Here is a 27,177-nt window from a genome sequence, read left to right on the forward strand (position 1 = left end):
GAGCGCAGAAGCGGCTGGAGGCTGGAAGCGGATCCAGGGCCACGCCAGGTAAGAAGGCCCGAAGGCCTGCTGGGGTTTGGGTGAGCCGAGCCGAGGCGGCGGCTGCGGCAGTCTGGGCCCGGGCGGAGGGTCTGTGGGGGCTACCCCCGTCCTCGCTTTCCACTCGACCCCTGCCGGGCGAGCCTCCCGAGGCCTGGCCCTTCCACCCGTCACCGCGGCCCCGTGTCCTAGCCGAACGCTGGCTTCATTTTATCTACGAGGAAGGAGAAACGGGGAGCGCGCCCTCTCCCAGAAGCAACCCCGTTACCCCCGTCGCGCCCCCCATTCCCTCGGGGGCAGCCTCGCACCAGGGCCCCCTGCCATCGCTTTCGTCTCAAGGGAAGCTCTAGCGGTTCAGAGAAACTGCGCCAGGGGAAAGGCCAGCCCTCCGTGGTCATGGCAGTTCCTCTCTCCCCTCGCGGTCTAAACGTGGAATTTTGAAAAGCAGGTGTCGGGCGAAACGGACTTTTTTTTTTTTTTTTTTTTTTGAGATGGAGTTTCGCTGTTGTTGCCCAGGCTGGAGTGCAGTGGCGCGATCTCGGTTCACCGCAACCTCCGCCTCCCGGGTTCAAGCGATTCTCCTGCCACAGCCTCCTGAGTAGCTGGGATTACAGGCATGCGCCACCATACCCGGCTAATTTTTGTATTTTTAGTAGAGACGGGGTTTTCCCATGTTGGTCAGGCTGATCTTGAATTCCTGACCTCGTGATCCGCCCGCCTCCGCCTCCCAAAGTGTTGGGGTTAAAGGTGTGAGTCACCGCGCCCGGCCGAAACGGACGTTTTAAGTACAACGTGATGTTTTGTTTTCTTGGGTCGGCTCGGGCCGCACCCTTCTTAGAGTCTGACTGCTGACTTTTAAAAAAACAACATTAACCCGAGAGGCTGAGGTAGCGGTGAGCCGAGATCGCGCTATTGCCCTACTGCCTGGGCAATAAGAGCGAGACTCCGCCTCAAAAACAAACAAAACCCACAAAGAACAAACAAAAAAAACCAGCATTAGGCAGTGTGCCTTTTATGGCCGTTTAGTGATACCCAGGCTCTTCACTGGTCATTTCTGGAAGTATTTAACAGCACTTTATCAGTAAAACAATAGGCTTCACTTCACAGGGTGGTTGAGATGATTGACTGAAAGCGCTCAGCACAAACGTGGCGGCTGCTAATTATTTCAGGTACCCTGCGATCCCTGAGCAGTTGTTCAAGTTCTCCACTCCTGGTAGTTTACTCCCAGTTCCCTGAAGAAGGCACAGAGCCCCGAATGTTGAGAGAGATGGCAACGTTTGCCAAAATGTGGCTATTTACATGGCAGTTTATGAAGGAGAGGCAGAAAGGGAGGCTGCCTCCCCTACAAGCCAAACAGTCCTAAAACTTGTGGCCTCTGTATTTTCACAGTGGAAACTAGAAACTGTTTGCTGAACTTAGCTGTAAGAAAAACATCCCATTAGCTGAGTGGCTTAGGAGATAAAAGCCTAAATAAAATGGATCTTAGGGTGAGAGAGTGGGTGCCTAATGGCATTCATCTTTGATAGCTGCTGGTAGAAGCTCTTGAAAAGTAGAGCATGGAAAATTCTGGACAACCTCTTTAAGAACCTCAGCCAAACTGCCACAGACATTACCAAGCCCAGAAGTGCTTGAGGCTTTCTAAAGGCAAAGACTTGTTTTTACTTTTGTCCCATATCTTAGGAAATATCTTCACTAAACCTTGGTTTTGCATGCTTACTTAACACGGGAGGGGCCGTGAGGGCAGAGATGGGACTCTTTGGAGAGCTAGGGTTTGGCATTCCGGAACAAACCGCAGGAAAGGCCCTGGTAGGGGAAGCTGCAGATTTGTTTGGTCCAAAGAGTTCTGGCCTAATAAGTGGGAGCTGACCAATGAGAACACATGGACACAGGGAAAGGAACAACACACACTGGCGCCTGTCGGCAGGTGGGGTGGGTGGGGGTAGAGCATTAGGAAAAATAGCTAATGCATGCTGGGCTTAATACCTAGGTGATGGGTTGATAGGTGCAGCAAACCACCATGGTACTCGTTTACCTATGAAACAAATCTACACATCCTGCACATGTACCCTAGAATTTATATATATATCACACAAAGAGTTTTGGAGTGGTTATTCCTGGCATGAGAACCTTGGCTGGATTGGAAAGCCTTTTCCATTATGATGGTTGTTTTCTCTTTGTCTCTTCCTGCTGATGTAATTTGTTCTGTGAACTGAGTGATTGATATTTGTCTGGGCGCTTCAACAGGCATGGCTAGAGCAGGTACTGTGTATGTCTCCAAGGTGACACACAGACCTGGAGTTCAAAAGCTCTAGTTCCCCGACATTGCTGACACTAGGTATCTTGTGAGTTGCCAGCCCCTGGCGAATAGAAACAAGATCCATCCAGGGTGGTTTTGTGACTAACATGTTGCCTTGGGACAGGTAATTTCATCCCACTGGGCCTCCACTAATTTCCTATAAAATAAAAACATTGGGTTTTATTTTGAGGACACTTCTAGCCTTAAAATTCTTCAGCCTGTAAGGCCTCAGGCTCCTAGGAGGAGTAACCATACTCATGGGCAACTGTGAATCTTCTGGAAACACCACTGATGTCAAATCTCTTCTCTAGTGACCTCAGCTTAACTAATGTATTTCAGAAGCTGAATTCATAAAAAGTCTCCCGTCTCCCCACTAGAGTTTAACTATGGTTCACTCAGAGCTTAGACCTGGGTTTAAATGCTGTTCTACCAGCTTCCAGTTCAGCGGTTGCTATAATAATTTTAATAATTTTCTGTTTGTTTGTTTGTTTTTTAATTTTGAGACAGTCTGTCTCTGTTGCCCAAGCTGGAGTGCAGTGGCACAATCTTGGCTCACTGCAACCTCCACCTCCTGGGTGCAAGCGATTCTCGTGTCTCAGCCTCTCAAGTAGCTGGGATTACAGGTGAGTGCCACCACACCTGGCTAATTTTTGTATTTTTTTAGTAGAGACAGGGTTTCACCATGTTGGCCAGGCTGGTCTGGAACTCCTGGCCTCAAGTGATCCGCCTGCCTCAGCCTCCCAAAGTGCTGTGATTACAGGCATGAGCCACCACACTCGGCCTTATAATAATTTTCTACTGCTGCTGAAACCACCACAAATTTAGCTGTTTCAAATGCCACAAGTTTATTAATCTTTCCATTCTGTAAATCAGAAGTCTGACACGGTTCTCACAGCGCTATAATCAAGGTGGCGGAGCTGTGTGCTGCTCTGGAGGCTCTAGGGGAGAGTCTGTTTCTGTGCTCATTCAGGTTCCTGGTAGAATATAGTCCTTGTGACTGGAGGACTGAGGTTCTGTTTCTTTGCTGAGTGTCAGTTGAGGACCATTCTTAGCTTCTAAAGGCTGCCTGTGTGCCTTGGCTTAGGGAACCCTTCGTGTCTTCATCTCACTCTTCAAATTTCTTGCCTCTTTTTCTGTTGTCGGTCATGTGTCTTTGACAGACTCTGCTACCTTCTTCCTCTTTCAATGACCCCTGGGATTACATTGGGCCCATTGAATAATCCAAAATAATCTCCTTAATCTCATCTACAAAGTTACTTGCTATGTAAGGTTGCCTGTTTTCACAGGTTCCTGGAGTTAGGATATGGACATTTTTGGGGAAGAGAGGCATTATTCTACCTACCACATAAGTTAGTTACATAAATTAGTTCTCTTCCTCAACCTAGTTTCCTCCCCCTGTAATTGGAGGCAAAGGTTCAGTTTACCTTACGGTATTATTGTGAGGATTAACTCCAGTTACTATGTCAAGAGCATCTATCTTAGCAGCTGGCCCTTGATATTTGCTCACCAAATGGAAGTTAACACAGGAACAAGGTGTATTAGTCCATTCTCGCACTGCTATGAAGAAGTACCTGAGACTGGGTAATTTATAAAGAAAAGAGGTTTAATTGGCTCACAGTTCTTTGGGCTGTGTAGGCTTCTGCTTCTGGGAAGGCCTTAGGAAACTTAGAAGCATGGTGGAAGGAGAGGGGGAAGCAAGCACGCCGTACTTGGCGGGAGCAGGAGGAAGAGAGCAAAGGGGGAAGTGCTACACGCTTTCAAACAACCGGATTTCGTAAGCTCTGCCACAAGACAGTACTAGGGGGATGGTGCTAAACTGTTAGAAACCACCCCATAATCCAATCACCTCCCACCAGATCCCTCCTCCGACACTGGGGATTAAAATTCAACATGAGATTTTGGAGGTATATTAGTCCATTTTCATGCTGCTGATAAAGACATACCGAAGACTGGGTAATTTGTAAAGAAATAGAGGTTTAATGGACTCACAGTTCCACATGGCTAGGGATGCCTCGCAATCATGGCAGAAGGCGAAAGGCACGTCTTACTGGCAGCAGACAAGAGAGAAATATGACAGCCAAGTGAAAGGGGAAACCCCTTATAAAACCATCAGCTCTTGTGCGACTTATTCACTACCACAAGAACAGTATTGGGGAAACCATCCCCAATGATTCAGTTATCTCCCACCAAGTCCCTCCCACAACACGTGGAAATTATGGGAGTTACAATTCAAAATGAGATTTGGGTGGGAACACAGCCAAACCATATCACAAGGTCTTGCCTAATGGCTTGCATTCAATGTCATAATCATGGGCCCTTAAAAGTAGAAGCGGCTCCTAAATATTTAAGAACTACCAGCTTCTTTTATAACCCTGTTGGAAGAAACATTTCCAACCCAATCTAAAGTAACCTGGCCCTTATGCCAGGTCACACTCTAACCCAGTGGTTCTTAGTGTGATCCCTGAACCAGCAGATACGCAGCACCTGAGTGCTGGCTCAAAATGCACATTCTTGAGCCTTACACTAGCCCTCCTGAATTAAAACCTCTAGGGCTGGAGTCTAATCACCTGCTTAAGAGCCCTCCAGGTGATTCTGATGCTCCCTAAAGTTTGAGAACCACTGTTATGACCCTCTTTTATTTTCGTCCTAGTCTTTAGCACCAGTTGGTGTAGGAGTTGAGACCTACTTCACACTAGTAAGTATACCGATGAGTGAATTCCTTAAATCTTATTAAATAACTATTTGATGTGTTAAATGCTTTATGTTCAAATTTATTTGGATTGCATATATATATGTGTATTTGTGTGTGTATATATAATGTATGTATATGTGTGTGTTTACATATATATGTAATATATATTATATATGTTTATATACAGTTGACCCTAAAACAATGCGGGGTTAGGGACACTGACCACCTACATGGTTGAAGATTCAAGTTTAACTTTTGACTCCCCCAAAACTTAATTACTAATAGCCTACTGTTGACCAGAAATTTTACCGATAACATAAACAGTTGATTAACACACATTTGGTGTGTTGTATGTATTCCCTACTGTATTCTTATGATAAAGTAAGCTAGAGAAAAGAAAATGTTACTTAGAAAATCATAAGGAAGAGAAAATCCATTACAGTTCTGTACTATAGTTATTGATACCATCAGTTTATGTCATCTGTTTATAAGATGAATTACTTGTCTGAAATGGCAGGCGACCACAACTGCAGACCTCAATCTGTAGTACATATCAAGCAGTTCAACTGTGTTTTGGTAACATCATGACTTTTTTCTGCTTCTTGGGACCGTGGCCAGCATCAGTTGTGGCACCCTGTAAGGGTCTCATGTGTCATTCAAGTTTTACACTATTGCGCTTAACACGATAAAGAAAATACTCAAGAACTGCAAGAGATCACCTTTTACTGTGATATGCAATTTCCTAAAGAGGCAAACAGCTCACAGATAATTAGCATCACATGATACTAATCATATCCCTGCTGATAAGTAGATCCTTGCAACACTTGAGCTCACTGCAATAGCAACAGGAGGTGGCTATGGCATTATTAACAGTATATACTATAGTTAATTTTATGCAGTATGATTTAATACTGCATCTTTACATTTGTTTACATTTCTCTTTACTTTGAATGGTGCCATGTCTGGTCTGTGTTTGTGTGTGTGTAAGTTTTAATAATTTATTTTTTGAGACAGGGTCTTACTCTGTCGCCCAGGTGGGAGTGCAGTGGTGTGTCTTGGCCCACTGCAGCCTCAACCTCCCAGGCTCAAGCAATCCTTCCACCTGAACCTCCTGAATAGTTGGAACTACAGGCACATGCCACCACACCTGGCTATTTTTTTTTTTTGTAGAGATGGGGTTTTGCCAGTCTGGTCTCAAACTCTTGGCTCAAGCAATCCACCCACCTCGGCTCCTCAAAGTGCTGAAATTACAGGCATGATCCACCATGCCTGGCTGACACATTTTAACTTTATAATAGATTTGTGTATGTTTTTGGGTGGTGATAAAATAGACTAGTATCTACATACATTTTATGCATTCATGACATACCTAAATTTTTCTTAATTTTTAAAAATATTTCTAGGCTATGCAGTTTATCTAACAGTTTTTTTCAATTGCAAATCTCCAAAAAATTTTCCAATATATTTTCAGAATAAAAATTGCATATAAATGGACCCCTGCAGTTCAAACCTGTGTTGTTCAAGGGTCAAATGTGTGTGGGTGTATATATATATTTAATTGATATTTGGGGGGCTGGTTGGGGTCTTGAGTTAACTTTTGTGTAAGGTGTAAGGAAGGGATCCAGTTTCAGCTTTCTGCATATGGCTAGCCAGTTTTCTCAGAACCATTTATTAAATAGGGAATCCTTTCCCTGTAGCTTGTTTTTGTCAGGTTTGTCAAAGATCAGATGGTTGTAGATGTGTGGTGTTATTTCTGAGGCCTTTGTTCTGTTCCATTGGTCTATATATCTGTTTTGGTACCAGTACCATGCTGCTTTGGTTACTGTAGCCTTGTAGTATAGTTTGAAGTCAGGTAGTGTGATGCCTCCAGCTTTGTTCTTTTGGCTTAGGATTGTCTTGGCTATGTGGGCTCTTTTTTGGTTCCATGTGAAATTTAAAGTAGTTTTTTCCAATTCTGTGAAGAAAGTCAGTGATAGCTTGATGGGAATAGCATTGAATCTATAAACTACTTTGGGCAGTGTGGCCATTTTCATGATATTAATTCTTCCTATCCATGAACATGGAATTTTCTTCCATTTGTTTGTGTCCTCTTTTATTTCCTTGAGTAGTGGTTTGTAGTTCTCCTCGAAGAGGTCCTTCACATCCCTTGTGAGTTAGATTCCTAGGTATTTTATTCTTTTTATAGCAATTGTGAATGGGAGTTCACTCATGATTTGGCTCTCTGTTTGTCTGTTATTGGTGTATAGGAATGCTTGTGATTTTTGCACATTGATTTTGTATCCTGAGACTTTGCTGAAGTTGCTTATCAGCTTAAGGAGATTTTGTGCTGAGACGATGGGATTTTCTAAATACACAATCATGTCATCTGCAAACAGACAATTTGACTTTCTTTTTTCCTAATTGAATACCCTTTATTTCTTTCTGTTGCCTAATTGCCCTGGCCGGAACTTCCAAATACTGTGTTGAATAGAAGTGGTGAGAGAGGGCATCCTTGTCTTGTGCCAGTTTTCAAGGGGAATGCTTCCAGTTTTTGCCCATTCAATATGATATTGGCTGTGGGTTTGTCATAAATAGCTCTTATTATTTTGAGATACATTCCATCAATATCTAGTTTATTGAGAGTTTTTAGCATGAAGGGCTGTTGAATTTTGTCAAAGGCCTTTTCTGTATCTATTGAGATAATCATGTGGTTTTTGTCATTGGTTCTGTTTATGTGATGGATTATGTTTATTGATTTGCATATGTTGAACCAGCCTTGCATCCCAGGGATGAAGCCGACTTGATTATGGTGAATGAGCTTTTTGATGTGCTCCTGGATTCGGTTTGCCAGTATTTTATTGAGGATTTTCGCATAGATGTTCATCAGGGATATTGGCCTAAAATTTTCTTTTTTTGTTGTGTCTCTGCCAGGTTTCGGTATCAAGATGATGCTGACCTCATAAAATGAGTTAGGAAGGATTCCCTCTTTTTCTATTGATTGGAATAGTTTCAGAAGGAATGGTACCAGCTCCTCTTTGTACCTCTGGTAGAATTCAGCTATTAATCCATCTGGTCCTGGACTTTTTTTTGGCCGGTAGGCTATTAATTATTGCCTCAATTTCAGAACCTGTTATTGGTCTGTTCGGAGATTTGACTTCTTCCTGGTTTAGTCTTGGGAGGGTGTATGTGCCCAGGAATTTATCCATTTCTTCTAGATTTTCTAGTTTATTTGCATAGAAGTGTTTATAGTTATTCTCTGATAGAAGTGTTTATAGTATTCTCTGATGGTAGTTTGTATTTCTGTGGGATTGGTAGTGATATCCCCTTTATCATTTTTTATTGCATCTATTTGATTCTTCTCTCTTTCCTTCTTTATTACTCTGGCTAACGGTCTATTTTGTTGATCTTTTCAAAAAACCAGCTCCTGGATTCATTGATTTTTTGAAGGATTTTTTGTGTCTCTATCTCCTTCACATCTGCTCTGATCTTAGTTATTTCTTGTCTTGTTAGCTTTTGAATTTGTTTGCTCTTGCTTCTCTAGTTCTTTTAATTGTGATGTTAGGGTGTCAGTTTTATATCTTTCCTGCTTTCTCTTGTGGGCATTTAGTGCTATAAATTTCCCTCTACACACTGCTTTAAATGTGTCCCAGAGATTCTGGTACGTCGTGTCTTTGTTCTCATTGGTTTCAAAGAACATCTTTATGTCTGCTTTCATTTCATTATTTACCCAGTAGTCATTCAGGAGCAGGTTGTTCAGTTTCCATGTAGTTGTGCGGTTTTGAGTGGGTTTCTTAATCCTGAGTTCTAATTTGATTGCACTGTGTTCTGAGAGACAGTTTGTTGTGATTTCTGTTCTTTTACATTTGCTGAGGAGTGTTTTGCTTCCAATTATGTGGTCAATTTTAGAATAATTACCATGTGGTGCTGAGAAGAATGTATATTCTGTTGATTTGGGATGGAGAGTTCTGTAGATGTCTGTTAGGTCCACTTGGTCCAGAGCTGAGTTCAAGTCCTGGATATCCTTGTTAATTTCTTGTCTTTTGATCTGTCTGATATTGACAGTGGGGTGTTAAAGTCTCCCACTATTATTGTGTGGCAGTCTAAGTCTCTTTGTAGGTCTCTAAGAACTTGCTTTATGCATCTAGGTGCTCCTGTATTGGGTGCATATATATTTAGGATAGTTAGCTCTTTTTGTTGCATTGATCCCCTTACCATTATGTAATGCCCTTCTTTATCTCTTTTGATCTTTGTTGGTTTAAAGTCTTTTATCAGAGACTAGGATTGCAACCCCTGCTTTTTTTGCTTTCCATTTGCTTGGCAGATCTTAATTCATTGTGAGTAGCCTTCCACGCCCATTACTTTTCCTGGCTATGCAGTTCCCCACCATGGAAGTGTACCATAGTATACTCATTTCCTTATCGTTGGATGTGTGTGTCACTAAATTTTTGTTATTTTAAAGAATGTTTGTATACCCTTGACTGTTTCTTATTCCTGTGATGAAAGGCCTACTTGGAGCTCCCATTACGGAAATGACTTTAGAGTCAACTTACGCACAATCCAGGAAAGTCTGCCGTTCCTTCATCATGGGGGAAGACTTGTTCCTACATATCTTCTTTGAGGGATTTTTCAGTTGTGCATTCTTTAGAATGATTAAAAATCATTCAGAACAATAGCAATATTATTAGAACAGTCGTTAGGGACAAACCCACCATCATTAATGAATCCTGAAATGTTTGGAAAGGAGTTGAGTGTTGATGCTTTCTGAGTGTATCTTGCATTTAAGTGCTTGGTTTGGGTGGAATGGCAACACTTTTGGTTCATTTACCATCTTATCTACACTTAACTTATGGGCATCTTTTTTTTTCTTTTTTTTTTCTTAAAATGGAGGGTGTTTTAGTCTAGGGAGTAGTTTTACCAAAAGATAGATGACCTATGACTACTAGAAAAGGAACATTGTCATGTGTGAATTTTCCTGATGTTTCTGATTGTAAAAGTAATATTTGGTTAATTATAGAATATTTGGGGAAAGGATGGCAAAAAGTAAAGGATCAGGAAGAAAAATAAAAAGCCATAAATGATCTTGCTTAGTGTTAGTTACCATCTACATTGTAGGGCATTTATAAAATAGCCTTAAAACAATCAGCTATTTCTTTTTCTGCTTCCCGCCCTCCTTCGCCCCCCCATACACATACGCACACTCCATATGAATGTTTTGCTCTTGGAAATTCATATTTTGGCAGTGGTTCATAAAGGCCTGGTCTTATTTTGATCGAATAGCCCGACCTTGGCATCTACACATAGCTACTTCCTTTCTCTGCCGTCTTGGCTTCCCCTGCAGCGTGTCATGGGATCAGCTACCGCAACAACCAGCCAGTCATGTGGAACTGAGGCTAAGACTTGACACTCCCCACCCATCCCAGAAAACTGAGGGCTTCCTTAGGTTTGATGCCTGAGGTCTCCCCTGCTCATTCAACCCAGGGTGTTTCTCTGGCTTCCTCACCTCACATCACCCTCTGTCTGCCTTCCCACCCTTCACCCCCCAACACTCCCTCCCCACGCAATTTCTTCCTCAGGTAACCTCATTACTCCTGAGTAGCACTAACAGTGGCCACAGCTTTTTGAGTGCCATCTTTGGCCAGGCATTGTGCTATGCAGTACACGTAACTATCTCCAGGCTTACTAGCCAAAGTGTGATCAGAGGTTAACACATAGCAAAGAGGTGACAGAGCCAGAACTATCTGGCCTCGTTCAGAGGCCTCCAGATTGGACTGGAACGCCTGTGCCCTGAACACTTTCATTGTGTCCTTCCTGTTTTCTTAGCAGGCCAGTTCTTTCTAAGGTACTTCATCAAAGAACAGCTCCCCATCAGGGACCCTGTGTGTTGTGGCAGTGTGATTTATGTCAAGGACCATTCCAAGGGAAGTGTCCTGAGCCGGCAGCTCCTGCCAGCCTGACACCTTTCCAGTGCCTAACCCGAGTCAGGAGGATCCTTCCTTCCTCCTTCCATGGGGATGCCTGACATTGTAGCTATATTGGGTTTTTGTTTGTTTGTTTGTTTGTTTGTTTGGAGAGAGGGTCTTGCTTTGTCACCCAGGCTGGAGTGCAGCGGCACAGTCACAGCTCACTGTAGCCTTGACCTCCTGGGCTCAAGCGATCCTCCCACCTCAGCCTCCCAAGTAGCTGGGACTACAGTTATGTGCCACCACACCAGCCTAATTTTTTTTTAATGTTTTTATTTTTGTAGAGACAGGGTCTCAATATAATACCCAGGCTCCAATCATGCTATGCTTAACTTTTAGGAAGTGTCTGGAGCTCTCTGTTCGGGGACCTCAGACCAATACCTTCCTCTCCCTGTTCACTTGCAGCAGTTCCTTGTATACTGGAGCCCTGTCTAACCTGAGTCTATAAATCACCCTTCCTACTCAGAAACCCCTGAAAATGGGGAACCAAGCAAGCCGCTGGCGTGTGCTGGAGCCCAGGTCTCCTGGGAAGGTCCACATGGGGGATGGTGTCCCGTAGCAGGCTGTAGGTTTCAGAGCCCAGCGGGTGGTGGGGAGCCCTCAATTCGTAAGGAAAGGCCAGACCACAATTGTCTTTCTTCCTGGTTCCTCACATATCATAAAACCACCTCTTTCTCACCTCCACCACCCCCATCTCCAGGCTTGATTCACTGATTGTTTTCTTTTGTGGAAAATGTCAGACCCTGCCCTTTTCCTGGAACTTCTCAGTCCTCCACTGGCCTGTATCAGCAAATTCCTAAGTAGCAGATGACCTTCAAGATGTGTGATGATTCCACAGAACTTGGAAGGAAGGGACAGGAAGGATTGTCAGGATTGTCAGTTCCCCAGGGAACTCTGCATTTCTGACTTAGGGAGGGTAGATGACTCACCCTTCCAAGAACCCATCTGTCTGTCCGGGCCTGTGGGGCTCTGGAGAATAGAATATGGAGTACCCTGGTTTACAGGCACTGCCACCTCCTTATTTCAGGGTGGGTTCAGGGATGTAGGGTTGGAGTTGGGAGATTTCTTAGTTCTGCTATGGATGCTTTATACTTAGGCAAGTTCAAAACCTCCCCATGCTTTGGCTTCTTTACTGGGTAAAGTAGGGTTGGAGGCATTTCAGCCTTTCCTCCTTCTCACCTGATGCTGTCACTACACATCTAGGCATTCACGTAATGGAAACTTACAAAGTTGCCCAATACCTCTCTTCATGTCCCCAAAGAGAACAAGCAAGTGTCCCCATTTTGCTTCTTATAGTGAGGAGCCAGAGCTTCCAGGTATGCTAAGCCGTTGCTCCCTGTTCCACTGCTGAATGCATGCTGGGCCTTCCAGAGTCACCCCTTTGGTCTGATTCACTTAGTGCTGTGGCTCCGAGAAGTGGCCCTGTCTTTCAGCCAGCAGCTTGGGGTGGGGCCAGTAGAGTGGGAACCACAGTGGCTATATGGGTCAATTTGCTCATATTGTCGTTTGACTCACTGACCCTGATGAGGAAGATAGTGTTATTCCCACAGTGTGGTAGTACACACTGGGGCTTATAGGGACTGAGCCTACTCAAGGGTATATGGTGCTGTGGGTTAGAGCTGGGGCATGGCCCAGGGATTCAGTGTGCCTTGACTCCCCCTGTAAATGTTCCTCTCAGAAGCCTCCTTGGCCTTCCAGCACTTGGTTTTTGAGACAACCAGCAGTCATTTGTTGGTTCCTGACATTCCTTCCTGTCCCTTCCTTCCAGGTTCTGTGGACAATCACAATGGGAATCCAAGGAGGGTCTGTCCTGTTCGGGCTGCTGCTCATCCTGGCTGTCTTCTGCCATTCGGGTGAGTGCTCCAGTCTCAGGACATGGATCTAGGCTGCCTTGGCCATGAACTCCCTTCTTAAGCCTCAGTTTCAGCCCCAGCTGCTCCTCCAGGCTTGGCTTTGGTTCTTTTGCCTTCCAATGTTAACAGGTCTGGGGTTGTATGACAGCTCCTTCCTATGTTACGACCTTGTCCTCAGTGGGGCATCTTCCTGAGTTACAGCCCGTCCTGAGTTACAAGGTGGCTTTTGGCAGGGGTGGTTCAACACTCGGTGGCTGAAGTTTCACTCCTGTCACCATAAGCTGCTTGGGGACACCAGTGGATACCATTCTTAGAGTGCTGTGCAAGTCCCTTTGGGGTCCACTCTGCTTAGAGCCATCTGAGCTCAGTTCTTCTGCTCTGAGGCTCCTCCTATGTTTTAATGATGATGATGGTCATAGTGACAGCAGCAGCAGCTAACTAACCCTGACAGCATTTATGTGTCAGTCGCTACTCTAAGCATTGTACATGTATTTGCTTATTTAATCCTCATGCCAACCTGATGGAGTAGGTGATATTTTTATCCTTGTTTTACAAGCAACAAGATTGAGGCCCCCCCCAAAATTAATAACTTATCAAATAACACACAGAAGTGGTACACGGGAATGTGAACACACAGTCTGGCAACAGAGTCCCTGCTCTTCCCTCCTGCTGCAGGCCATCTGTCACTGGGCCACCCCCTCCCCTCAGCCACCCCTCCCCTGGTTGCCGGAGGAAATTGTGTGCTTCTCTGAGTTAACTTCTGTCACAATGGAAACACACATGCTTCATTGTAAGGATCAAATGTGGTTGTCTGCCTGTGTCATGTTGGTATAACATCTTGGCCACAGCTGGTTTTTTGTTTTTGATAAATATGGTTGGTGGGGGGAACAGAAAACGAAGTGGCAATACAATGAGCAATTTAAAAAAATACTTCCACGCCACTGTAGCATGTCTTAGAATATATTTTTAAAAATTTTATTATTATTATACTTTAAGTTTTAGGGTATATATGCACAATATGCAGGTTTGTTACATATGTATACATGTGCCATGTTGGTGTGCTGCACCCATTAAAATATTAATAGCAACCATATATTGACTGCTTATTGTTTACTGGGGACTGTGCTAGAGCCTGTCTCATTTAAATCCGTCCAACCATCCTGGGAGGTCGGTGCTATTACCTCCCATATTACAGCTGAGGAAACGAAGGCAAAGTAATAACTTGCCCCAGGACACACTTTAATATGTTCTCCCTTTCTGAGCAGAAAGAGAAGTCATGGCACCCCTTCTTCCCCACCTTCCGTGATTCTAGCCGGGGTGCACTGTAATGTGGTTCACCTGTGTTACAACACTATATTTTTTCTATAATTATTTTTTATTTATTCATTTTTCTTGGTTCCTTCTTTTTTTTCTGTCTCTGCTGCTTAAGTTGGAATATTTTCTAGAATTTTAATAGCCCAGTGACATCCTACGTCCAGCAGTCTGCATTTGTTTATAGAGCAAGCTTGGGACCATCAGCTTCTCTGTGACAAGTCTTGGGGTGCACTTCAGCCCTTTCTCAGAGAATTGAGATGTGAAGCTCACACTCCCACAGATGAGAGGCCTTCTTTGCTGCTGCCCAAAGGGTCTGAGGACCCTGCAGGGGAACTTTCCTCTGAGCTCTGCCTCTTGTACCCCAGGGGAAGTCTCGTCTACCCTGGCTTAGTGGCTAAAATATCAAACCGTTGTCCAGTGACCTATTGCTTGTTTTTTTTGTTTGTTTATTTTTTTCAGGGGGATGGAGTCTCACTGTGTCACCCAGGCTGGAGGGCAGTGGCGCAATATCGGCTCACTGCAACCTCCATGTCCCAGGTTCCAGCGATTCTCCTGCCTCAGTCTTCTGAGTAGCTGGGATTACAGGTGCATGCCACCATGCCTGGCTAATTTTTGTATTTTTTTTTAAATTTTTGTATTTTTAATAGAGGCGGGGTTTCACCATGTTGGCCAGGCTGGTCTGGAATTCCTGACCTCAAATGATCCACCTACCTCACCCTGCCAAAGCGTTGGGATTACAGGCGTGAGCCATTGCACCTGGCCCTGTTGCTTGTTTTTGACCTCAGTTTTCCCCATAATCTAGAGTTTCCTTCTCTTCCCACTCAGGTCAATTAGAAGAACATCATGGTTAACCAAGCTTGGATTTTAGAACTGACAGCCTGAGTTTGAGCTCAGCTTGGTCACTTAGTAGCTGTGTGGCTTTGAACAATTTAGTTAACATCTTAGTCTTAGTTTTCTCTTGCAAGATGGGGATGAAGATTATTGAGCCTGCTTCTCTTAACAATCCTATGAAGACCTTAGCACATTGATGCACATATATTTGAACACTGAATGAACATGTTTGTCATGAATATTTTTGCCCACAGACGTTCCAACCATGGGTTTTAGCCTTTCCTTCTAAAGGTTTATTAAGAAGCCAAATGAGCCCGGGATCTAGCCAGCACAAAAATCCATGTCTACAGGTAACCTTTTAAAATGGCCCTCAAACATGACCAGTCACAAGAACAACACCCTTCGCCTTAGATTCTTTTCATTTCATGCTTGTGAATACACGTCTGGCTCAAGGAAGGGACCAGAGAAAAATTGCATCTTTGCGACTTCTCTTTGTGGCTTCCCTCTCACACAGGCATGACAGCCACAGGCTGACAGTGGGGGAGAACAAACAAAGCCTGGTGGATAGGGCCCTGCCCACAGGCCCCAGGGCTGCCGCCAGCTCTGCTGCTTTGTAGCCAGGTGTCCTTGTGTGAGTCACGTCACCTCTCCAGACATCTGTCTTGTCATCTGCAAAAAAGTGGGGAAGGAGGAGGTTGGTTTTTATTTTATTTTATTTTATTTTTTAGACATGGTCTCGCTCTGTCTCCCAGACTAGAGTGCAGTGGTGCAATCTTGGCTCACTGCAACCTCCACCTCCCAAGCTCAAGTGATTCTCGTGCCTTAGTCTCCTGAATAGCTGGGATTATAGGCATGTACCACCGCGCCCGGCTAATTTTTGTATATTTTGTAGAGGAGAGGTTTCACCATGTTGGCCAGGGTGGTCTCAAACTCCTGGCTACAAGTGATCCACCCACCTCAGCCTCCCAAAGTGCTGGGATTATAGGTGTGAGCCACCATACCTGGTCTAGTTTTTGTTGTTGTTTTTTAAAACTAATATTTCAAGGCATTAATCCGGAACCTTCCCAAGTCAGAGGATCCTCTATTGGGTAGGATTTCACACCTGTGAGGGCAGGCATGGCCATTTCAGATGCTCTAGAGAACTGGGTTCCTGTCTGTGCTCAGAAAGTGAGGACCCACCTTCCTTCCACTGGACTTTTCACTGAAAAATCTATTTCCATGGTGATAAACCTGGGCTTCAGCCTTAGAATTAGAAGTCAGCTCTTGAGCTCTAAAACCCACACTTGGTTTAACCATGACATTCTTTTGTGAAATTTTACATGTTTCATCTTTGAAAATGTCTTTTCACAGAGGTAGGTACTGCCAAATACTGATTACATGGTAGAAGTCATATGGCATGAAGATAGTTTATCTCTGATGGTGGAAAAGGGGGTATCCATACAAACCAGGAAGATTTCCTTCCAACTCTTGCTTCTTCAGTCTCTCCCCATCACACATGTGGACTGTAATTCATCTTTTTCTTGTCACTGTTGTTACAAAAATGGAGAAGGAAAAATAACCCAGCAAAAACTGACAGCTAGCAAGGATGAGTCCTAAGAATTGACTGGGAGCAATAATTGTTTTTCAAACTAGGGAACTGGAGGCAATTTGCTTCTGATGTAAGATGGCCCTCACGTAGTGTCTGCTGGTACCCAGCTGTCCTATGCCCATGGGTTTAAAGTGCACAGCTGTTGTCTTGTCTTTGACAATGTGTACTCCTGGCATTCGGTCATTCCCTTAGAAGGGGGTAGTTCAGTAATGATACCCTATCCCAGAGGTTATCAAACTTTTTCTGTACAGGACCAGATAGCAATTTTTTTTTTTTTTTTTTTAAGCAGAGTTTCGCTCTGTCACTCAAGCTGGAGTGCAGTAGTGCAATCTTGGCTCACTGCAACCTCTGCCTCCTGGGTTCAAGCGATTCTCCTGCCTCAGCCTCCCAAGCAGATGGGATTATAGGTGCGCACCACCATGCCTGGCTAATTTTTGTATTTGTAGTAGAGATGGGATTTCGCTATGTTGGCCAGGCTGGTGTCAAAACTCCTGACCTCAGGTGATCCACCCTCCTCGGCTTCCCTAAGTGCTGGGATTACAGGCGTGAGCCACCGCACCTGGCCCATATAGTAAATATTTTAAGCTTTGCAGGCCAAGAGGCAAAATCAAGGGTATTATGAGACTTACCTCAATAATAAGAGAAGAAACAAAATTTTCACAGATTTTTTTATTGACAAAATTCACAACATAATTATTGAGTCCAGCTATAATAATACACATCTACTAATGAGGGGAATAGAATTCTTTTTAGGGGGATAACCATTTGCTTAATTGGGGCCCAAAATTAGTGTTCCCTCACATCAAATCAATTGTAGATGTTCATCTATTAATACTAATTAGTATTAATATTAATATTAATACTAATGAAAATGTATTTTCATGCAGATAGGTATTGCCAGACACTGATCATCAACCCACGAGGATGTGATTTAATTGGGCATATTCGTTGCTTGGAAGACACTTATAGAATTCTGTTTGTTTCTCGGTAATTTCTTAACACATCATTACATTGCAGACTAATCTCCTTCCAGTTGCAGGTTAGGAGGAAGCTTCTCAATTGCACAGTTAGATGGATTTTCAAATGTGGATATTTCCTTTGTGCTTGCATCAGGTCCAAAAAATGTTGCTGGAACTGTAGTTTGAATTTGGAAAGATATAACTGCTATACAGTTGTGCAGGAATGGAAGTATACCACAAGTTGCTGACTTTGGGCCCATATTAATGGAGATGGTGGGCTGCAAGGGGACAAGTCAGTGCTGCTTTAAGAGATCCTGACTTTCTTCCTGATTCTAGGTCATAGCCTGCAGTGCTACAGCTGTCCTAACCCAACTGCTGACTGCAAAACAGCTGTCAATTGTTCATCTGGTTTTGATGCGTGTCTCATTACCAAAGCTGGTAAGAGCCTCCCCTGTCTGTCTCCTAAATGTAATGGGGTAATAAGTGCCTGGGAAAACAATTGTGCCACTGTAATCCTCATTAGGCTTGCATCAAGTAATAGCTACCATTTATTAGCATCAGGTGTGTATTGGGCTAAGCACTTTCTTCATGCATTTTAAATTTAATGTTTTGCACTTACTTCTAAGGGTGATCTTTTATTTCCATTTGATAAATGTGAAAACGGAGGCTCAGATTAAGCAAGAAATTATGGTCAAGTAACCGACTCAGGAATTGAACATGGAAGTGCATCTGATTCCAAAGCTTGTGCTCTTTAACAGCAGCCCTGTGCTGCCTCCCATACCTTGGAGAACCTACTGTGTACCCAGCAGAGGGTTAGGAGCTAGGGATGCAAAGATAAAGAAAGGACACATACAATTAAAATTATGACAAAGGTCTGTTTGGCTGTCCTAAATGTCATTATGTATGCCTCTGTCTCATTCCATGGGGTATCTGGTATATTCAGAGTCCTGAGGAGACTCAAGCTGAGCTCAAAGGACAAGTAGGAGGTAAGAGGGCTAAGAAGGGGAGGGTGTGCCTGGGAGGGGCAACAGCAGGTGCCAAGGATTGGTAGCCTCAGGGCAAGGTGCTTATGAATGTGGGGGTGGGCAATACTAACATGCACAAGTCCTGTCCAGTCTGCATTTTCCAAATTTGTTAGACTACAGAATATTCACCTCCATCAACCCTGTTAAAATAGAGTTTAGGAAGTGGTAGACAGAGGAAAGAAACCAGCAAAGACATGCCCTCTGTTCTTGCTGGGGTATGGTTCTGGATAGAATCGATGTGTGCAAATGATGCCAGCGAGGAATGGCGGTTTCAGAATGTTCTTAGTGTCCAAGGTAAAACCCTCAGGCTTAGATTTCTAAGAGATTAATAATAAAAACACTCCACAAGGTTATTTGTACTCTTAGACCTTCTACACCAGCTCCCCCCAGTGTCAACATCAAGAAATGGTGAACATGTCAGGTAAACTCAGAAAAGCCTTGGGACACCCACATGTTCAGAAAAACCTGAGATAAAGATGATTAACTTCCCCAGAAAGGAGAAATCCCTCAATAACTAAGACAAATTATAGTTACCCTGTCTGAAAAAACAGGGGCATCTGATAATTTTGATATATTTAGCTGGATTTGATAAATTTGATATAATTTAGCTGGATTGCAGCTAAAACTCCAAACCTTCCATTCAGAGCTCTTGATTCTGTAGGGGACCAGTCCCTCTGCCCCCGCTGGAAGACCATGTTCATTCACTGTTAATGTAGAAAGCGTAGTAAGGCCCCTAGAGAGAACATGGTCATTATGTACATGCACAGAAGACTTGGCTCTTTAGTTTGATCAGCTGTGTCTCTTGGACTCCTCACTACTAAGTATAATTAAACTAAGTATAGTTTCCAAATGAGACGATAAGGGCAATTACTATGCGTTGAATGAATATTAGAGCAGCAATTAGGAGCTCTGACTTCTGTCCTGCCACCAGCTAGCTCTCTCCACCTCTGTTTTTCATTTATGAATGTATGTGTTGGACAGCAGAGGTAGGGAGGAGAGGAAAGGTCAGAGCCAAGATCTTTTTCCAGCTCTTAAATCCCAAAATTTCTTATAAATGGTTAATGTAAACAAAAATGAGACAAACCTATTAAAATGACCAAACTCCAAAACTCTGACAACTCCAGATGCTGGTAAGGATGTGGAACAGTGGGAACTTTGTTTTTTTTTTTTGTTTGTTTTTTGTTTTTTTCTTTTTTGAGACAAGGTCTTGCTCTGTCACCTAGGCTAGAGGGCAGTGGTGCAATCTTGGCTCACTGCAACCTCTGCCTCCAGGGTTCAAGTGATTCTCATGCCTCAGCCTCCTGAGTAATTGGGATTACAGGCATAAGCCACCATGCCCAGCTAATTTTTGTATTTTTAGTAGAGACAGGGTTTCACTATTTTGCCCAGGCTCATCTCAAACTCAGGCCTCAAGTGATCTGCCCGCCTCGGCCTCCCAAAGTGCTGGGATTACAGGCGTGAGCTACCACGCCCAGCGGCAGCGGGAACTTTGATTCATTCCTAGTGGGAATGCAAACCAGTATAGCTACTGTGGATGACAGTTTGGTAGTTTCTTACAAAACTAAAATATAACACAATATATAATACTTGATATTTTGATAATTATGTACAGTATATAATATTTTATAATAAATGTGTTACTGGTTTGTGTATTTACTATATTTTTTATCATGTTAGCATGTACTCCTTCTACTTATTAAAAAAAACTTAACTATAAAACAGCCTCTCGGGAGGCTGAGGCAGAAGAATTGCTTGAACCCGGGAGGCGGAGGTTGCAGTGAGCCAAGGTCACGCCACTGCACTCTAGCCTGGGTGACAGAACAAGACTCTGTCTCTACAAAAGAAAAAAAAAAAAAAACAGCCTCAGCAGGCAGGTCCTTCAGGAGGTATTCCAGAAGAAGGCATTGCTCTCCTAGGACAGGACAGCCCCATGAGTATTCTTACCCCTGAAGACCTTCCAATGGGACAAAATGAAGAGATGGAAAACAGTGATACTGATGATCCAGACCGTATGTAGGACTAGGCTAATGTGTGTGCTTGTGTCTTCGTTTTTAACAAAAACAAAAAAAGTTTTTAAAGTAAAAATTTTTTAAAATAAAAAAGCTTATAAGAATAGAAAGAAAATATTTTTGTACCACTGTATAACATGTTTGTGTTTTACCCTATATTATTACAAAGGTAAAAACATTTACAATTAAAAAGTTTCTAAAGTAAAGTGGCAGTAAACTAGGGTTGATTTTTTAAAATAAGCTTAGTGTGGACTAAGTGTACAATATTTAAAACATCTACAGTAGTGTACAGTAATGTCCTAGGCCTTCACATTCACCCACCACTCATTCACTGACTTCCAGTCCCACAAGCTCCATTCACGGTAAGTGCCCTGTACAGGTGTACCATTTTTAAAATCTTTTGTATCATATTTTTACTGTACTTTTTCTATGTTTAGATATGGTCAGATACACAAATATTTACCACTGTGTTACAGTTGCCTACAGTATTCAGTACAGTAACTTGCTGTACAGGTTTGTAGCCTAAGAGCAATAGGACATACCACATAGCCTGAGTGTGTACTAGGCTATTCCATGTAAGTTTGTGTAACTGTACTCTATGACGTTTGCACAGCGACAGATATGATAGTGCTATACAAAGTAAGTCTAGAAGAGAGACAGGTTGGCTGCTAATTCAACCAATATTTACTGGCATCCTAGCAGTATAAACCATGGAAATGTAAGCAAGGTTAAATGTACTTAGTCTTGAAGGAGCCTCTGATGACAGTGTCAAGTGGTCATTGCTGTAATGACGTTCTGAACAAGGGCCACATTTAAGAGTGCCTAGGACAGCTGAAGACTGTTGGCTTTAGATAGACTTGAGCCAAAGTCTTCAAAAAGAGTGGGGAGGGGAAAACCTGTAACACTGCAGGGATTCTGATAATAATCCACTTTTATGTGGATAATTCCGAGGCTGGCTTTGGTGAGAAGATTACCATTGTTAAGGCTGTTGTTTGAATATAATTCAAGTAAAGCACTTTGGTATGCTGCACGACACATAGTAAATCATTAATTGGTAGCAATTATTAATAAATTACTGTCTGTTCTCCCCAAGCTTCTAGGCTTCCCTAATTAAAATTCTGATAGCTTTAAAGCTTTTCAAGTTCCAGTGCTTAATTACTATTACAAAGCAGTAACTTGTCTGAATCACCAGCAGCCTCTAGTACAATATTAGAAGCTTCCAGTTATTTAGTTAAGACTTCAGCAACTAGAGCCATTTCTGGAATACTCTATCTGGACTCTGCCACTTGACTAAACTTCATTAAATTCCAATCCAGATACCCATCCCCTCAGAGGAGAAGGACAGGACAGTTATGCCTGCAGTTATGAACTGAGAAGTGTTGTGTTCCAAGCTCTGCATGGAATTGGGTAAATTAGCTACAAGCCTGAAATAAGGAAGTGTGCATCTGCATTTTTTTCTTTCCAGCACAGAAGATAAGAAACCAATTTCAGGGCAAGGACAAATACCTTCTTATACCCCAGTATCTAGCACATAGGCACTCAGTTATTTTTGGAGAAGAAAATCTACCATAATACCACTCTCTCAACTAATACGTTTTTCACCTAACATGCTTTTTCTGAATATTAAAAAAACTATGATAAGATACTTGGAGTATATACTTCTGGCCTTTATTTTCCTGTGTGCCCAAGGCTATTTTTCCAAAAATGGGACCATGATGGCGTGTTTTTGTAGAAACTTTTCCAGTATTACTGAATAATCTAATGATTTTTAAAATGAAGTTTCAAATACTTTAAAAATAAATCGTCCATGTGGCAAATTTAAAAAACTCAATAGAAACATAAACGAAGTGTATTCTTCCATGATGATAACACTATTAAATTACTTGGGAATCCTTCCAGAGAAAAATAAATGCACTTACTTCAATGTATATATGCTTTATTTCCACAAATGGGTCACATTCTATACACTGTTCTGCATCTAGGGTTTTTTATTGAGATATAATTCACATACCAGAACATTTACATTTTAAAGTGTATAATTCAGTGGCTCTTAGTATATTTACAAGGTTGTATGACTATCGCAACTGTCTAATTCCAGGATCTTTCTGTCACCTTGAAAAGAAACTTGTTAGCAGTCAGTCCTCATTCCTCCCTCCCACGTGCCCGAGCAGTGACTGATCTACTTTCTGTCTTCATAGATTTGGCTCTCCTGGGCACTTCATATGCAAGGAATCATACAGTATTGTGGCACTTTGCGACTAGCTTTTTTTTCACTAAACGTAATGTTTCCAAGGTTCACTCATGCTGTGGCATGTATCAGTACTTCATTCTGTTGTGGCCACATAGTATTCTGTTGTGTGGATGTACCACATTTTGTTTATCCATTCACCAGTAATGGACATATGGGTTGTTTCCACTTTTTAGCAATTTTGAATCATGGTGCCATGAACATTCATGTGGAAACTTGTGTGTGAACGTAGTTTTCAATTCAAACTACGATAAGATACTTGGAGTGTATATGTCTGTTCTTTATTTTCCTGTGTGCCCAAGGCTATTTTTCCAAAAATGAGACCATGATGGCATGTTCTTGTAGAAACTTTTCCTGTATTACTGAATAATCTAATGATTTTTTAAATGAAGTTTCAAATATTTTAAAAATTATCCATGGCAAATTTGAAAAACTCAATAGAAACATAAACGAAGTGTATTCTTCCATGATGATAACAGTATTAAATTACTTGGGAATCCTTCCAGAGAATGGCAGAAGTATATACACTTGTGAGTGGAATTGCTCAGTCAAATGGATAACTCTAACTTTTTGCAGATATGCCAAATTTCTCCAGAGTATCTATACCATTTTACATTCCCACCAGCAATGTTTGAGGGTTTCAATTTTTTCCACTTCCTTGCAACATTTGCTATTTACCATTTTCTTGATCTTAGCCATCCTAGTGAGTATAAAGTGGTATCTCACTGTGATTTTCATTTGTATGCTCCTAATGACTAATGATATCAAGCATCTTTTCATGTACTTATTGGCCATCTGAGAATCTTCTTTGGAGAAATGTTTATTCAAATCCTTTGCCCATATTTTTTAAAGAGGCAGGGTCTTGCTTTGTTGCCTAGGCTGGAATGCAGCGGTACAATCATAGCTCACTGCAGCCTTAAAGTCCTGAGTCCAAGTGATCCTCCTGCCTCAGCCTCCCAAGTAGCTAAGACTAAAGGTGCAACACCCTGCCTGGCTAATTTTTTTATTTTTATTTTTTTTGTAGAGTTGGGATATCACTATGTTGCCCAGGCTAGCCTCAAGCAATCCTCTCACTTCAGCCTCCTAAAGTGCTGGGATTACAGGTGTGAGCCATCACACTGGCCTCAGTGTCCATATTTTAATTGGGTTAGTCTTTTTATTGTAGAGTTTAAGAATGTTTTCTATATCCTGGATACTATGCTCTTACATATGACTTTAAAAAAGAAATAGAGAGGGGGTCTTGCCATGTTGATCAGGCTGGTCTGAAACTTCTGGCCTCAAACAATTCTCCCATCTCGGCCTCCCAAAGTGTTGGGATTACAGGTGTGAGCCACCGCACCTGGTGTTGTACGTGTGATTTGCAAACATTTTCTCCCTTTCTGTGAGTTGTCTTTTTATTTTTTGATAATGTCCTTTGAAGCACAAAAGTTTTAAATTTTGATGGAGTCCAATTTACCTATTTTTCTGCACCCCCCACCTTTTTTTTTTTTTTTTTTTAAATTAAGCTCCTTCCATGTTAGCACTTGTAGGCCCATGTCATTTCTTATCTGCATGGAACTTGCATTGTAAGGAATTCTACTGTAATTTCTTTAACACTTTTTAAAAATTAATGGACTGGGTTTTTCAGGTTTTTTTCTGACCATTCTTGAGCATATATCTTATACATAGCTTTGGCTGGGCATGGTGGGTCACCCCTATAATTCTATCACTTTGGGAGGCTGAAGCAGGAGGATCACTTGAGCCCAGGAGTTCAAGAAAGTGAGACCTTATCTCTAAAAAAAAAAAAAAAAGAAGAAGAAAGAAAAGGAAAAAATCCCCAAGTAACTTCACAGCGTAAATTCTAAAAGTGGAATTGCTAGATCAAAGTGGGCATGTGTTTAAAATCTTGGCAGATATTACCAAATTTCCCTCTTAACAGTATAAATGCCTGTTCCTCCTCCATCCCACCCCCATAACTATACTGGCTCTGATGAGACCTTGGTTTTCTGTAAAAGCTCTATTTAGAGGTGTATCATTATTTACTTAATTGTTCTCCTTTACAACCCACCTGGGATGAGCATCTTGCCTAGATGTCTCTACTTGCACAGGATACATATGAAATAGAATTCAGGATTCAAAAGCAGATACAGAACTCTTCCCACTTACTTTCTTACCCTTGTGTGTGTCTCCCCACAGGGTTACGAGTGTATAACCAGTGTTGGAAATTTGAGCATTGCACTTTCAACGAGGTTACAACCCGCTTGAAGGAAAGTGAGCTAACGTACCACTGCTGCAAGAAGGACCTGTGTAACATTAACGAACAGCTTGAAAATGGTGGGACATCCTTATCAGAGAAAACAGTTCTTCTGCTGGTGACTCCATTTCTGGCAGCAGCCTGGAGCCTTCATCCCTAAGTCAACACCAGGAGAGCTTCTCCCAAACTCCCTGTTCCTGCATAGTCCCCTTTCTCTTGCTGTTACATTCTAAAGGCTTGATATTTTCCAAATGGATCCTGTTGGGAAAGAATAAAATTAGCTTGAGCAACCTGGCTAAGATAGAGGGGCTCTAGGAGACTTTGAAGACCAGTCCTGTTTGCAGGGAAGCCCCACTTGAAGGAAGAAGTCTAAGAGTGAAGTAGGTGTGACCTGAACTAGACTGCATGCTTCCTCCTTTGCTCTTGGGAAGCCCAGCTTTGCAGTGACAGCTTGAGTGGGTTCTCTGCAGCCCTCAGATTATTTTTCCCCTGGCTCCTTGGATGTAGTCAGTTAGCATCATTAGTACATCTTTGGAGGGTGGGGCAGGAGTATATGAGCATCCTCTCTCACATGGAACGCTTTCATAAACTTCAGGGCTCCCGTGTTGCCATGGAGGCATGCCAAATGTTCCATATGTGGGTGTCAGTCAGGGACAACAAGATCCTTAATGCAGAGCTAGAGGACTTCTGGCAGGGAAGTGGGGAAGTGTTCCAGATAGCAGGGCATGAAAACTTAGAGAGGTACAAGTGGCTGAAAGTCAAGTTTTTCCTCTGTCTTTAAATTTTATATGAGCTTTGTTATCTTTCACTGAAAAAGTGTAATAGCATACATTAATGGTGTGTTAAAGCTATTTCCTTGCCTTTTTTTTTACTGGAATGGTAGGATATCTTGGCTTTGCCACACACAGTTACAGAGTGAACACTCTACTACATGTGACTGGCAGTATTAAGTGTGCTTATTTTAAATGTTACTGGTAGGAAGGCAGTTCAGGTATGTGTGTATATAGTGTGAATGCAATGGGAACAACCTTTGTGGTTACAGCTTGAGACTTCCAAAGGTCATCCTTAATAACAGCAGATCTGCAGGGGTATGTTTTACCATCTGCATCCAGCCTCCTGCTAACTCCTAGCTGACTCAGCATAGATTGTATAAAATACCTTTGTAACGGCTATTAGCACAGTCACGGATGTTTGAGGCTTTCAGAAGCTCTTTCTAAAAAATGGTACACACCTTTCACAAGCGCAAACTTTTTCCTTTTCCCTGTGTATTCTAGTGAATGAATCTCAAGATTCAGTAGACCTAATGACATTTGTATTTTATGATCTTGGCTGTATTTAATCGCATAGCCTAACTTTTGCAGATGGAGGAATTTCTTGATTAATGTTGAAAAAACCCCCTTGATTATACTCTGTTGGACAAACCGAGTGCAATGAATGATGCCTTTCTGAAAATGAAATATAACAAGTGGATGAATGTGGTTATGGCTGAAAAGGATAAGAGCATATGCAATATGTTTAATGGTAGCAACTGAAAGAAGACGTCCTGAGCAGTGCCAGCTTTCTTCTGTTGATGCCGTTCCCTGAACATAGGAAAATAGAGACTTGCTTATCAAAGCTTAGCATTACCTTGGTGCTCTGTGTTCTCTGTTAGCTCAGTGTCTTTCCTTACATCATCTTTAATCCTCTGTTTCAAGAGAAAATACTAGGTGTGACTCTTTCCTCAATAGGATTTTTTTTTTTTTTGGCCTGAGGAAGTACTGACCATGCCCACAGCCACCGGCTGAGCAAAGAAGCTCATTTCATGTGAGTTCTAAGGAATGAGAACCAGTTTTGATGAATTTAAGCAGAAAATGAATTTCTGGGACCTTTTTGGGGGGCAAGGGGGTGGGGAATTCAGCCACACGCCAGAAAGCCAGGAGTCGACAGTTTTGGAAGCCTCTCTCAGGATTGAGATTCTAGGATGAGATTGGCTTACTGCTATCTTGTGTCATGTACCCACTTTTTGGCCAGACTACATTGGGAAGAAGGTAGTCCTCTAAAGCAGAATCTGGGTGCTACTAAATGGGGAGATGGGGCTGTTAAGCTGTCCAAATCAACAAGGGTCATATAAATGGTCTTAAACTTTGGAGTTGCTTTTTGCAAAAAGTTGCT

The 27,177-nt window shown here is 42.5% G+C and overlaps 1 protein-coding gene across 1 annotated transcript; it reads left to right on the forward strand.

Annotated features, from left to right (window-relative positions):
* Positions 1-26,642, forward strand: CD59 (CD59 molecule (CD59 blood group); the record flags this gene model as incomplete). Its single annotated transcript, NM_001133389.1, is given in 5 exon segments — positions 1-48; positions 4,986-5,030; positions 12,735-12,819; positions 17,848-17,949; positions 24,969-26,642. Coding segments are annotated over 3 exon segments (387 nt in total). The 3' UTR covers positions 25,187-26,642.
* Positions 26,643-27,177: the final 535 nt, after the last annotated feature.

This window comes from Pongo abelii, chromosome 9 (assembly GCF_028885655.2).
Source record: "Pongo abelii isolate AG06213 chromosome 9, NHGRI_mPonAbe1-v2.0_pri, whole genome shotgun sequence".
In the NCBI taxonomy this organism is placed as follows: domain Eukaryota; kingdom Metazoa; phylum Chordata; class Mammalia; order Primates; family Hominidae; genus Pongo; species Pongo abelii.